The following is a 13,809-nucleotide window of genomic DNA, read 5'->3' on the forward strand; positions in this document are numbered from 1 at the left end:
GGAGCAGCGTGAAGGCCCATCTGCTCCACAACACGGGCCGCGTTCTCTGCCCGCGCTCTCTGTTACCATCACCCATCATCCACTGTTCCCCCAGTTCCCTTCAATGTCATCACAACGCATCCCAAGTGAGGTTTGCTTTCTCTGCCAAAAGAGCAATTCTTTTTTGGACGAGGCAAAACATAGCATCCTGCCAGGTGAAATTTGGCCACAGTTTGCTTGTTAGCACTGACAGGATTTGAAACCCTGCCCTCTGCTATCAGGCGATGTTGTATCTCTGCTTCGAGGGAGTTTGATGCCGTAGCACTGCAGATACAATCACTTCCCCGACACTTAGGACAGTAAATTCAAATGCAAACCCAACAGATATCTAGTGTGCTGAATATTACAGGCTACAGAGGGTCCGGACCACTTTGGGACATGGCTATGATGTCTCCTGGGATAATTAAACATGCCCTAACTGCTGCCAGCAGCGAGTGCGAGCAGTGAATACCAACATGCAGACGCTATTAATTTTATTAGGGACTTAAGAAAGGTGCTTCTCAGCTATCCTTAACATTTAAAGATCACCTTCACAACCTCGGCTCACCTCAGCTTCAGGTCATATTAGAGCTGGCGGTGGCTGATTCCAGATCTGATTAGTTTTCCGTAATCAGATAATCTGAGGTGCTCAATCTCAGTTTTCACTATGAGACCTGCTGACCCGATTATGGTCTGTCTAATAAGAGCAGAGGCCTGTGCCCCACTCAGCATGCTATTAATCAATGTTCCATCTCCCTGTTGTAGCAGAGCAACGCTGTAATTAGGCCTTACAATTAGGTCGGAAAGGGGCATAGTTTAAAGAAGGTCGGATTTTAATGAGATCGTTGAATTAACACTGGTTAGTTGAGCTGAATTCAGAATCAGGGTTGGAGCTGAGCCTCGACATCAAATCAGTGTCCAGAAGCAAGGTCCGCATTTCTTCTCTGTAAACACATTCTACGTGTGAATATGCAGCTTCTGCAGACGAGGGACAAGATTTGGGGGCTGTAAGCCTTCGGGTTTCTGTTTCTAGTCTTCTCCATCTTCCGTTTGCTGCATATAAGCTTCATATGCATTCACGCTTTCTAGACCATACACCCCCAAAAATAGCCTCGTGCCCAAGATTGCAAGTCCAAACAAAAAAGAAAAATATTGTCTTTTCTTATTTAATATTCCTTTTACTGACAGTACGGAGAGACAAAGACTTTGAGCTTGAATCAAAATGCAGCAAAGGAATAATGGAATAATGAAGACTTTTTTTCATCCTTTGGAAGAATGACTTTCTCGGCTGAGGGAACACCGTGCCCCTTTAGCATAAGTCAAAAGTCAATAGAAGGGCAATTTCAATGTCTGGAGAGCTTAAATTTAAAATCGCCTGTCTGAGCGTGAGGACTCATTTAGCTCGAACCGTAGGCTGTGCTCTTTGTGCCTTCAGCTCACTTGATTAAGCCGCTTTAATCTAGGCCCAATATTATTAGCCAAAATGAGTTCATTTAAACTCTTTGTCAAAGTCATTTTTCAAAGGCAGACTCATATGGTACGGTATCTGTTTTAAAGATCCACTAATCGCCACGTTTTTTCTTTTTTATGCTCCACGTAGTCTCATTCCAAATCTTCGCTCCAGATTCTCTACCCATATCATCATTATCCTGATTGTTTTCGGACATATTTTAAAGTGAACCAGGGGTTTCTACAGTGGATGAAGCTTGAAGGTGGGAACTTCTCACAGCCCAACAGTTTTTTTCAGAGTAATCATATTACAAATCTTGCATTAATTAGCTAGAGCTAAATTGGCTGTGTTTCCCGCTGTGTAGCCCCCGTGGAGAGGGGCAGTGTTTTCACAGCAGGCGGGCAGACGAGGGCCTGTCTTCCCCCTGCCAGTCACAGAACTGGGCTGACAGATGAGCGGAGACGAAAACCCTGGAGGCTCATTACCCGCAAAGCCCAACCATCTCTGAATAGGTCTCCTCATCTCCTTCCTGCTATACCGCTGAGGTGACTCTCTGTACTGCAGCACCACACTGAGCTGTGATGTGCTGAGGCGAGGTTTCAGCTGGGAAATCAGGGAGTCTAGTCTGTAAGCCAAGTTATATTTTACTTACATTAGCAATGATGAAGAAGCACAAAATGTGTTTGAATCTTTCACAAATTAGAAAATTTTCTGTTCTTTCATTCTACTTTTCTACCGTCACAGTGACGTTTTTCTTTTCTGAAGCGTGGTCTCCTGTCTTTGTTTCATGTGCTTTTTTGTATAAAGCCATTCAGAAAACTGTGTTAAGTGTTTTCATGGAAAAGAAAAAGGCTTTTTTCTATTATCAAACTCGTGGGAAATCGGTTTTCTTTCATCCCCAACCTCAATAATGGATAGTTGCGTTTTCTTTTTTATATAATATCTTAAAATTCTTACCAGTAAAAGCCGACCGTGACCTGCATACTTTCAACTGAAATCATGCTTAGTCCCCTTTGTATCAAAAATTGGGCTGACATCTTGAACTTTCAACATTACTTGGAGTCTGCACAGTGATTGAGTGGAGCCGCAGTATTGACGCACTCCATCAATCATCGTCATTCAGAGCTGACTCTTGTTCGTATAGCATCAAATAACTCAGTAAAACCTGAAACATGACAACTTAACAAACATCAGTGTGACAAGAACATAAACCATCTTTGACACAAATTAATTTACCACTTTGACTTTTTGGTTTGGCCCATGTACTAACATGGAGGAGGCAGGGTTTATGACCTAAACTCCATCCAGCCACCAGGGGGCGATCAACAGGATCTGACTTCACTTTTGGGGATCTGCCATTTTGTCCAACTTTATATACAGTGAGAGTGAGAGACAAACTAAACTACTACTATAGCCACATCATTGAAAGACGGTTAGTAATAATTAATTAATAAAACAGAATCAGCCCAAATTAAAAGCCAGATTCAAAAGGTAGGACTTTAAATTAGATTGAAAACTTTCAATGGCTGGCTCAAAACCTAATGTGGGACAGAAGACTGTTACAGAGCTTGGGGCCAGCAACAGAGAAAACCAGGACCCCTTCAGCTTTTAGACGAGAAACAAGAACTTATAATTGTGAGGACGACTAAAATGACATGGGGCAAAATATAGAATCAGGACACTAGTGATATAAGAAGGGGTTACACTATTGAGAGCTTAGTAAACAAATAGTAAAACATTGAAATCAATCTCGTATTGAACTGTGTGATATTATACAGTAAGGAGCACACCAGCATCGAACTGGACCGGAGGGGCATTTGCATGTTTGTGCACATGCTGTTTAATGTGCTGCAGCTTTAGTGGAGACCTGTACACAGCCCAAAAAAATGTGAATATTGGAATTGTGTCAGAAACAGAACTTCAAACCAACGCCAACATTACTCAGTATCTGCTGCATGAGTAAATAAACAAGTGTTTATCCACAGTTTCCCTGTATGAACCTAAAAGGTGGCAAAATGTCAGCGTTTGTTTCCCGGCTTGTTTCTGCTGCATGTGGCCAAAAAGAAAATGAGATCAGTGACTGACAGCCAGTGGTTACCTAAAGAAAACAAATATCATTGATATTCCAAAAACAGGGGCCGTCTTAAAAATTTGAAGGGAACAAATGTATCTGAACAGAAAATCGTCAGCTCCGAGAAGGGCAACCCAGTGCATCTCCCACTGCTGAGACAGACGATGCATTTTCAAAAGCTTCACGTGGCGGTAGAATAAACAGAAAGAGACCAACAAAATGAACAATAAAGAAATAGAGACAGAACAATGAGACAATAACAGAGAATAAACAATAAGATTGGTAACTGCCACGCATTAGTGGGGTCACATCACAAAAACGTTAATCTGGGTAGTGTTTCGTTCAACTCAACCAAAGAACGGAAACGAAAGAGAAGTGAAAAACAACACAGCGACGATGAGTGAAATGTGCTGGAGTCCTTATGTGATGGAGCAAAGGTTCACTATGATTGAGTTGGAGCGAAGCACCTCTCTACCAGCAAGGTCAAAGCCACAGACAACAATCACCAAGAGACCAAAGAGGCCAGTCGAGGGTCAGGAGGGAATTGAAACACACATGCAGCCATAGAATTATCCACCCACCCACCCACACACCCACACACCTTATTTTCTCCAGATGAAATGCATGTGTAAATTGCAAATGTCCAAGTGAGACACTTTCTCCTGGCCTCCTGCTAAATGTCGGTAGATATCTGGGAGAAGTACATGTGTGAACCCAGCAGGGGATCCCCCGCTGAAGTCTTGTTTTTGCATCTGTGTCCCGCTGCGTTGTACATGTGTGAAAGGCAAACTGCGGGTAAACTATGGACTTTACCCGCAGGTCATGTCTGAAACGGATACACACACACACACATATAAACAAAAAATACCATCACTTATTTCTTTTGATCTCGAAGCGATAAGCCCAACATGCGCCTTAGAAGAAAAAACAGCACGAGGAAGAAAGATGATTTTAAAACAAAGTGTAAATCAGTGGAAGTAAATAACACCTACCCTCTGCTCCTGTGTGGCGACAAAAGTCTGGAATCCGGGGGCCACGCCGAAGCCCAGCTCGTGAACAAACGGGGGCTCCGCCTGGCTGTGGATCTGCACCCGCACACCGGCCTCAAAGGCTGTATCCTCTGGAAGGAAGACAGATGGAAAGTCCCGGTAAGCTGATTTATTCAGCCAATAACACAGACAGAAAAAAATGTCTTTAGGCTTTTTGACTGGTTCAGATAAACTGCTCAGGGAACAGAGGAGCAGGAAAAAAGTCAATACTCATGAAAACTTGACACTCAACCAATGATGTGACAGAGAGTTCAGACTCAGAGCTTCCTGTTTGAAACAGCCTTTTAGCGATGAACTTCAAGCTTTGGACTCATGTTGTGGACTTTTAAGATTGTCTTTAGTTTAACACGCTGGCAGAGATGTGCTGTCCTATTTGTCTTGACATCAAACGCTGGTTGAGAAGAAGGCTTGGCGCTGTCTCTATAGATGAAACAACCCCGTTCCAGCCCATCAGATCACTCGTACACACACACACACACACACACACACACACACACACACACACACACACACACACACACACACACACACACACACACACACACACACACACACACACACACACACACACACAATGAGAGAGACAAGGACAAAAGGACCCATAACATTTATAGGATAAGAGAGGATGGACATTGTGAAATCGATAAAGTTCTCTCTCCATGTCCTCACACTCTCCGGTTTGCTCTCGGACATTGAGTCAAGGTTTTCTACTGCCAGCTGACTGGGCCTGACTCCTCAGGCCGCCCTGCACACACACACACACACACCCTGCTGTGATTGGCTCATCAATCAAACATCAGCAGCGACTGATGTGGTGACAGCTAGGATGCATTCATATCAAGGAAGAGATGAAGGGATCCAACACTCTGCCTTTGGTTGTGTGTTATCTTCGGTTTTTGAAAGGATAACAGCATGCAACAGTACAGTGTGTGTGTGTGTGTGTGTGTTTGTTAGTGTGAGAGGTTGAAAGATTGACGACGAAACATTGGCTGTGTGAGAGAAATGGTATAACTGTATGATAGTAGGCTAACTGAAAGAGTGTGCATAAATGTGTGTCATTCATTTCATCATTTTGAGAAAGACAGACAGACAGACAGACAGACAGACAGACAGACAGAGAGAGAGAGAGAGAGAGAGAGAGAGAGAGAGAGAGAACGACTGTGTATTGATGTGTGTGTGTGTGTGTGCGCGTGGAAGTTAAATCATTTTTTTGTGTCCAATCCTGTGAAGTGTCTGTTATGTCCTATAATATATAGCATCATATTCCATCCAGTGAAGGTCTTGTATGTGTCTGACACGTTTTATGTCCTTTATGTCTCAGCCGACACTGTCCAGCTCGAACTTGTCATTTTTAATGTGACCATTGTACCATTAAAAAGCTATTACCTTTTTATGTGGTGAGGAAATACACATTCTCTCCCACACAATAAGGAAACTGCAGCCTCAATATTTGAAGTAGTATTATATATTGTATGACTAAGTATTGATGATTCAATTGTACCTGTTGTCATTGGATATATAAATGTATTAGTGTGGCATGTAAAGGGAAAACACAGCTAAATGTCCTTATAGCAGTTGTTGGATAAATGCTCCATTAACAGCTGTAGCAAAACTATCATACATAATTATCCACAGTTGTCCAACAACTAATTTAAAAACAAATTAAAAAAGCTGTATTGTCGTGCTCTGTGATATATCCCTTCATTATATTTAACAATAAACAGTGGAAACAAGGAACTGGATCCCTGAAGCTGCACATAATGAAAAAAGAGACTAAGTACAAGGACTGTTCATTGTGATAAAGGGATGTAGCCCAGTGCAACTGTGTGCTTCTTTAGTGTGTCTTTGTACGACAGTAGTGTTCTATAGGAAAGAGGTGTGAGCTGTCAGGCTGTGGCTGCGTGTAAAATATGTGTTAGAACCAGGACTCTATTGTTGGTTTTGGCCTCGTCAAGAATAATAAAAAAGATAAACTTAGATCAGCTTTATCATTTAACTTCAAAGGTTAGTGTAAATTGGCAGAAATTCAACATATACAATTTTTTTACTGCTCTATGAATGAGAAGCTTTATTGCAGCTACTGTTCCCTGTTAAACAAAAAGAAGATTCTATTTGTTCTGCTGTTGTGTGTTTGTACTGTTCGCTGTTGTCAAGCGAAGTGCCTGCTGTAACACACACATCCATATGTTAATATATTGGCTGAACTCGGTTGGATTTGATGACAGATGTTTGCAGTTAATGCTTGTTTATATTAAAACGACTAAAAACAGACTGAACACGACTTCAAGCAGTTTAATCTAAAATGTGTGAATATCAACCTTGAAATGATTCTATTTTGAAAATGTCATGGAGTGCAATACATATTCAGATCATCACATAGAACAGAAACAAGAGGAAGCCTCTAAAGACAAAACACAACAGAGGTATGAAATGGCTTCTAGGGATGATATACTATAAGAATTTGAGAAAATGACTCTACTTGTCACTTGATTAATAATTAGTCAACATTTTTCTAAGGAGTTTATGGTCTAAACCTCTAGTTGCAGGTCGTCTCCAGTAGAGCATGACACTCATTAAGCTAATTATGGTCAAATAGACAATAAAGCACCATAGGCATTGGGAGTGAATATCATGTGATTGACAATGAGTACTGTGCAAGGAGAGCAGGTGGTTAAACACAACAATGTTTTTCTGCACTGTGTTTCAGCTGCATTTTCTTTACACTCACTTGCTATATTCAAGTCAAGTGACCAAATAGGTGATTATACAAACATATAAAGTAATAAATGGTGGTGTTATAGATAGATGTAAAAACATTGAGAAACTGCATTGAGACTGATGAAGACCTTGATCTCATAGGGCAAGATATTAATTCACACTGAACAAGTCACAACACTTGAGACAACGATCTCTTACTGAGAGTGAAAATGAAATGTTTGTGTTTGCACACTGCATCCATCTGTCTGAATAGACAATGAAGTCTGTGTGTGTGAGAGAGAGCATGTGTGCGTGTGTGTGAGCGCGCGCTCGTGTGTGTGTGTGTGTGTGTGTGTGTGTGTGTGTGTGTGTGTGTGTGTGTGTGTGTGTGTGCGTGTGCGTGAGTTGCGGATTGGACCTCGCTGCTTGTTTGGGCTCCAGTCAGCTCAGCTCTCCTTATCATAAAATGATCAAGAGGATCGTGGATAAGCATGTTTGTTGTATCTGAACAAAGCTTGAGCAGAATCAAACATAGCTGCACAGATCTATAGTTACTGTGTATTTCATCAGCACTATCACGCTCCTTTGACGGAGAGTGACTTGACAAAATGAAAGAGACACAGATGAAATTAGGATGCGACTGGCAGCCACGCACATAACTTGAATCTCCCTGCTTTGTGTGGCACTGAATGAATTCAGGTGGTGTTCTGTTTTCACCGCCGTCCTCCTTCAGCATTTCAAGTTGTGTGGAAAATGAGAGGGAGATGATTTCATCAACCAGTGCAAAGACTAGTGGTGAAGTTGCACGTTGCAGGTGAATACCCCTCACCTCACCCTCCCCTTCCAAACATGAAAGATAATCTGTGGTAGCTTCAGTTGTCATAAAAACTCAAAAGGTGTTTAGTTTGTCCAGTCTGGGCTACTGTAAAACACATGGCAGCCTCCGTAGAGATGACCCGCTCCCGATAAATATAAATTATTTAAATATAAATGGCTCATTCTAGAGTTAAGAAAACAACAATTTGTACAATTTAAATGAAACACACTCTTGAAAATTGCATGAGATCATGGGAGCTGTCTTCACCACAATTTATTTTCCCATAATCTTCTCGTGTGGCTTGGTTCCCCTGTGCGACGGAACGTGCAGGAAGCTTAAATCAATAATCATCATACATTATGATCATACGCCGTTTGTCCCGGACGTTATGGCAGAGACAGTCAAAGTCAAGCTGATATGACACAATTAAGCAAATTAAAGGCGACCAAAACGTCCCATTACCCTGAATAAAATTGGGGATGTCGCTGGTTTTTCACCATTATTGGAAACATTTTGGATAATGTAAGTACACAATTCAACAAAATATATCACAGAGGTCTAGTGGTTAGTTACATATTGTATCTTTAAATATCTTTAAAAATTAAAATAAGTAAAATATCATCAGCCACATGTCAGCTTCTCATTTTCAATACTTAAGCTCTTCTATTCCCTCTGCTTCTCTACATATTTAGCGTTCACGCTGCCCTACTTTTATTTCAGATAAAAATACAATAGGCACATTTTTAATCTAAAAATATACACCAATTTCAGCTTAACTTACAGCCATCACGTTGAGCTAAAAGGTTGTACTTTCCCTGTTTGCACAAAATATTAGTTTAAGTTCGCTGTGGGGTGGCAATTTACTTGTGCAGCCACTGAGAACGATTTACAATTTACAACAACAACAAAAAAAGAAGAAATGTCCTCTGAACAGCATCAAATGAGACTTAGAGTCACTCATGATACTGCAGCTGAATCTCCTCTGAAAATATCACTGTCATGGATTTCTGGACAAAGTGTCAGAGGATCAAGATGTCCTGAACAGAAGCAACTGATGTTTGATGCATTTCAGATAATGTATGCACAATTACCATTTAGCCTCAGTACACCCTTCACCCACTAAGGTGTTGGTGACACTGACACACACACACACACACACTCACAGACAGACACGCACACACTGACCAAACGGCACAAAGGAGATGACAAGTAGAAAAGATAAAAGGATCAGGAACCTTCCACTTCCATTTTGCACTTGGTTTAACATGTAGCTGAACAATCATCTTTCTGCTCCTTTCAGGTGCTCCTCAGAGTGCTCTTCACCAGCTCTTTGATTTAATAACGGCACACACAAAGCGTGCACAGGCACAGCAAGATTTTTATTTTTCATTTTTTGCACTGCACTCAAATGTTTGTCGGGCTTTGGTCGCCTGTTTGCCACATAAAGTGGGAGCTGAGATCAGAGATGATAGATGGCACATTGATGGGAAACCTAACAGGAGGATACAGAAAGCACAGACTGGTGATGAGCCCCACCACTGTTTACCTACAAAGTGCTGCGGGTGTAAATTAAATAAAACATGGCAGCATTTGTTCAGGGGGGAAAAAAATACATAAAGGCGATGTAAAGATATAAACAGAAAAAAATAAAACCTTAGTGCAAAATAAAAACTACAATCAACAGGGAAAAGAGAAATGAAACAAGCAATGTGAGAGATATTGAAGACCTCTCACATTCTCAGAGAGGAGATTTAAAAATGACAAGAGTTCCATAACTCTGTAATTCTATGCATATCTTCTCCCTCCTGCATCACTCCATCACTGACATTGTTCATGTAGACATAGTGGGTGAGCAGCACAATGTAATTGATTGCTTAGGAACTCTGAAATGTCAGCTTTAGAGTCAATTTACTCTAAGACAAAACTCTCTCATGTGTATAATTAAAAATGCTGTGTGTATATATATATATGCAGTATATGTATATATTATGGCAGACTTTGACAAAAGATGAAATTGGACCTTAATGTAATCACAGTTTCATATAGACTGGGGATCGTTTGAAGGTCTTTCCACCTCACTGCAAACATTTTGGAGCTCAGCTGCTGAAGGGAAACATGGCGGGTGCAAACAGGCCACTTTGATCAAGACTGCTTGACGAATCTGATGTTGAAAAAAAGGCCTTTCCAATTCCCAATCTGCAGATAACTTATCAGGAGAGGTCAGTGTGTGGCAGATGTTGAATTAATTATTCAAAAATTCAATATTGGAAAGTCTTTATGCTAGGCTCATAGATGCAAAAAACAAATTATCGCTTTCTAAAAACTGTTAGTCTGTTCTTGTTTTTTTCATTATCTATTCAGAGCATTTCTGAAATTAGAAATTAGAAATGACAAAAACAAGTCTTGTGTCATGGAGGCAACATGTTTTCACATATATGTAGCAGGCGTCTGTGAAATCTGCGGTTACACTTTCCAGCCCTTCGTCTATCTACTAATCTAATTCCAGGAATCTCTCTCTGTCTCTCTCTGGAATGCATATCGTTCATCTTATCAGCTTCACACTTGGCATGTGTATTGCTAAAGGCCCAAGGAAGTGCGGAGTCGAATTTGGTACGATTTGGACACGCGATACGTTAAATTACAAAACATTAAGAATTAAAGGCAAGCAGCGCTCTGCAGCAGCGGCGGCTGGGACTCATCAACGTAAGAGACGTTGTCGATCAAGACAATAGTGCGTTCACAGCAAAGACAACTGAGTCTCCAGTTCAGGGTTCTATTTACTGAGTCCAGCTCCACTGAACTTTGCATAAACAGGTGAACAGCTCTTTGTGCAACAGCGGTGGTGCATATTCAGGGTTCTGGGTTCTGTGTACTGAGTCCTGCAGTGGGTTTTTACTTTCTGTTGCTCAACTAATGCGGGTCACTTTTACAGTTTCAGAAAGAAAGCCGTAACCAGCTTCACCACAGACCAAACAAACAGCCCATTCCAAACAGGCAGGTTTAGAACAGCCCCTGCACTAGTGTAGGAAATGAAAAGAAAAACATGTGTGTGTCTGTTTCAGGGTCCGGTCACTTCCTGGTGATTTCCTTCATCGAAACACCCAAGTCTTTTTGTTAACATCTTCCGGTCAGCTCAGAAATAAGAGAGAGACACATCCATTTGTTGTTTCCATCGTGAGCAGTTTGGTTAATAACGCAGTGAGGAGAAAGCTGGGTTTCCAAGCAACAAGCCATCTGTTATCTCCCATCACTTAAACCTTTATCCGTCTCACTCTTTTTTTGTGCCATGAAACATGTTTTTTTCTAATGTTTGTCCATCATGATAAAATGAGGAGGAGTGTCATGGCTGCCCTGCAACTCCCTGGGCAGAGCTGTACGCTAACAGAGCCCCGGGGACCAACTGCTGTCCTCCGGAAGATGGACAGTAAGAAAAAGCCACGGAAGGGGAGGAGGTGTGGAAAGAAAAAAAAAAAGGGTAATTGGTGGGAGGAGAAGGAGCAAGAGTCCCCGTGCAGTGTGTGTGCCCACCATGTCGCCCTGGCTCGGCTGAGGAGACAGTGTACTCCCTGCGGAGGCTGACTCAGCTCATCTGGGCTAATTAAACCACACAGGGATAAACAAGGGCACAGGAAACTGGAGCATGCGGGGGGACAGTGCTCTGCATGCTGTGAGGGTGGTGGCTGGAGTACAGCCTGTACTCATGGATATAAAACCAGGAGATCAGGACAGGGAGCTGTGGGACCTGTTGTCCGTAGACCCACATAGGGAGGGAGGTGGGACGTGGGATTTTTGATGATGGATTTTCTTTAAGTCTGAGCCCAGAGTAAATAATGTCCATCTGCCTGGCAGCTTGTAGCTTGCCTTGTTGCTCTGGGAACTCCCCTGTCTGCCCTTCCACTCGGCTCAGACGTGAGTCGGCCATTCAATGAGCCTCACCGTGGAACAGACAGTCAGCCTCCCAAAAACACTCAATTTGAACCACTAACAAGATCTCTAATACTCACATAGAAAAGGAGGATCATTTCAAGCTGCACTGATCTAAAGCAAAGATTATAAATGAGACTTCAGTGGTCGACTTGAAAGGGTTTTGAATATGGTTTGTGATCAATGAAAAGTCCATGTTTTCTGAGGATACATCCATCTACTCCTAACTACAAATGCAGCCACTGACAGCGTTTAGATTTGGAATACACAGAATATCCTTGAAGTCCATCAGTGTGAATGAGGAGAAGAACTAGTGCTCCAAATATTAATAGGCCCGGTACACTATCAGAAGAAGTAATAAAAAAAAAAGCATTTGTTAAGCATAATAATACAGTTTCAGTGATGGCCATCTCACATCTCGTAAAAACAGAAGCTTTTTTTGTATTTGATGCTTAATAAGATTTTCTGGGTGTGAAACCGCCCCCGCAGTGATTTCATTACGAGGACCCTCGATCATTTCTGCAATAATTATGGTAGAAATGTTAAAAACAAAAAACACTCTTCACTTCGAGGCTTTGTTTGGTACACAACTGGGGAAATTAAGTTTTTTATTTGATTTTCATGGTCTCAGATTCACTTTGCACTAGAGGTTTCTGTCGTTTTTGTTCAGTTGGAATATACATTTTCTTTTATATTTAAAAAAGGAAAATTGCAAATAGAAAGACAGACACAAGAAAGATGCCAGAACTGTGAGAGACCACTGTAGCATAGAAAAGGTTTTCTGTGTAAAAATATCAACATCGTTAACAGGAATTGTAGGATTAACAAATGGAGGCACAGTGGAGAAAAATATTATGTAGCTCTGTATGGATCATCTCAATGTACCGCAACCTTCTAGAACCTTCTAGTAACAGTCAGTCAGTGTGAGAAAATATCACTGAGGCAGAAATCATGAGGAGAAAGAATAGCAGTAGTGAAGAAAAGAGAGAGTAGAAAGAAAAGTGACAATCTTGACTTCACGAGTACCGTGGTCTTTTTTTGGCCTGGAACTGAAACACAGGAAATACTCTAAATAATCTTTGAAAAAGAAACAAGGCACTGTCTGTTTTTACTGTCACCTGGCAACAGTGATCTCCTGTGTTAAAGCATATTTTGAAAAACATGACTAGAGCTAAGCAAAAAAGACAAAGATAGATGGCAGGCCTACCCGTATCCCCCCACACTGGCAGATACTCGTCCTGCTGGATGTCCAGCATGATCTCCAGGCCGTTTCCTGTCCCTCCCTTCATGGTGGTGCGGAGCGTCTTCCCTTCCTCTGCAGCGTTGAACATGTAGCACTTCCCATATCTGGTGAACACCTGAGAGGAAGAGAGAGACAACTGATAAGCGATCTGACAACGGCATATTTATGGGGCTAATTTACAAACAGGCGATTTGTCTTTTCAGACAAAAGCATTATTTTAGAAGAAAAGGTTTCATGACCCGTATCGAAAATGCCTATTTTATCCACCAGTGTATATTTCACTTATTTTTCATTTGAAGCTATGGTTTTTGTTGTCACTCTTATTACACACACACTTACAGGTTGTCACTACATGTCTGCATTATGCCATATTGTCAGTCAAATACTTTACAATGTACAAATAGAAATACAAAGAAGTACAAAGTTCAAGGCTGTCTTCCTTGTTGTCCCACTTGGGCATAACTCATTAGTCGCCAGGGTTTATATCCAGTTAATATACATGTATACAACATCAACTGTTACATCAACACATTAAAAACA

At 41.4% G+C, this 13,809-nt stretch overlaps 1 protein-coding gene across 3 annotated transcripts in view; it reads right to left on the reverse strand.

Annotated features, from left to right (window-relative positions):
- Positions 1-13,809, reverse strand: part of asic2 (acid-sensing (proton-gated) ion channel 2) — a 358,547-nt gene that overhangs the window by 12,751 nt on the left and 331,987 nt on the right. For all 3 annotated transcript variants that reach the window (XM_034593507.1, XM_034593506.1, XM_034593505.1), the window contains 2 exons: positions 13,234-13,384; positions 4,532-4,659 (listed from right to left, as the gene is read on the reverse strand). In XM_034593507.1, the coding sequence (XP_034449398.1) occupies positions 4,532-4,659; positions 13,234-13,384 (279 nt within the window). The remainder of the gene's footprint in view (positions 1-4,531; positions 4,660-13,233; positions 13,385-13,809) is intronic.

Source organism: Hippoglossus hippoglossus, chromosome 8 (genome assembly GCF_009819705.1).
Source record: "Hippoglossus hippoglossus isolate fHipHip1 chromosome 8, fHipHip1.pri, whole genome shotgun sequence".
NCBI lineage: Eukaryota > Metazoa > Chordata > Actinopteri > Pleuronectiformes > Pleuronectidae > Hippoglossus > Hippoglossus hippoglossus.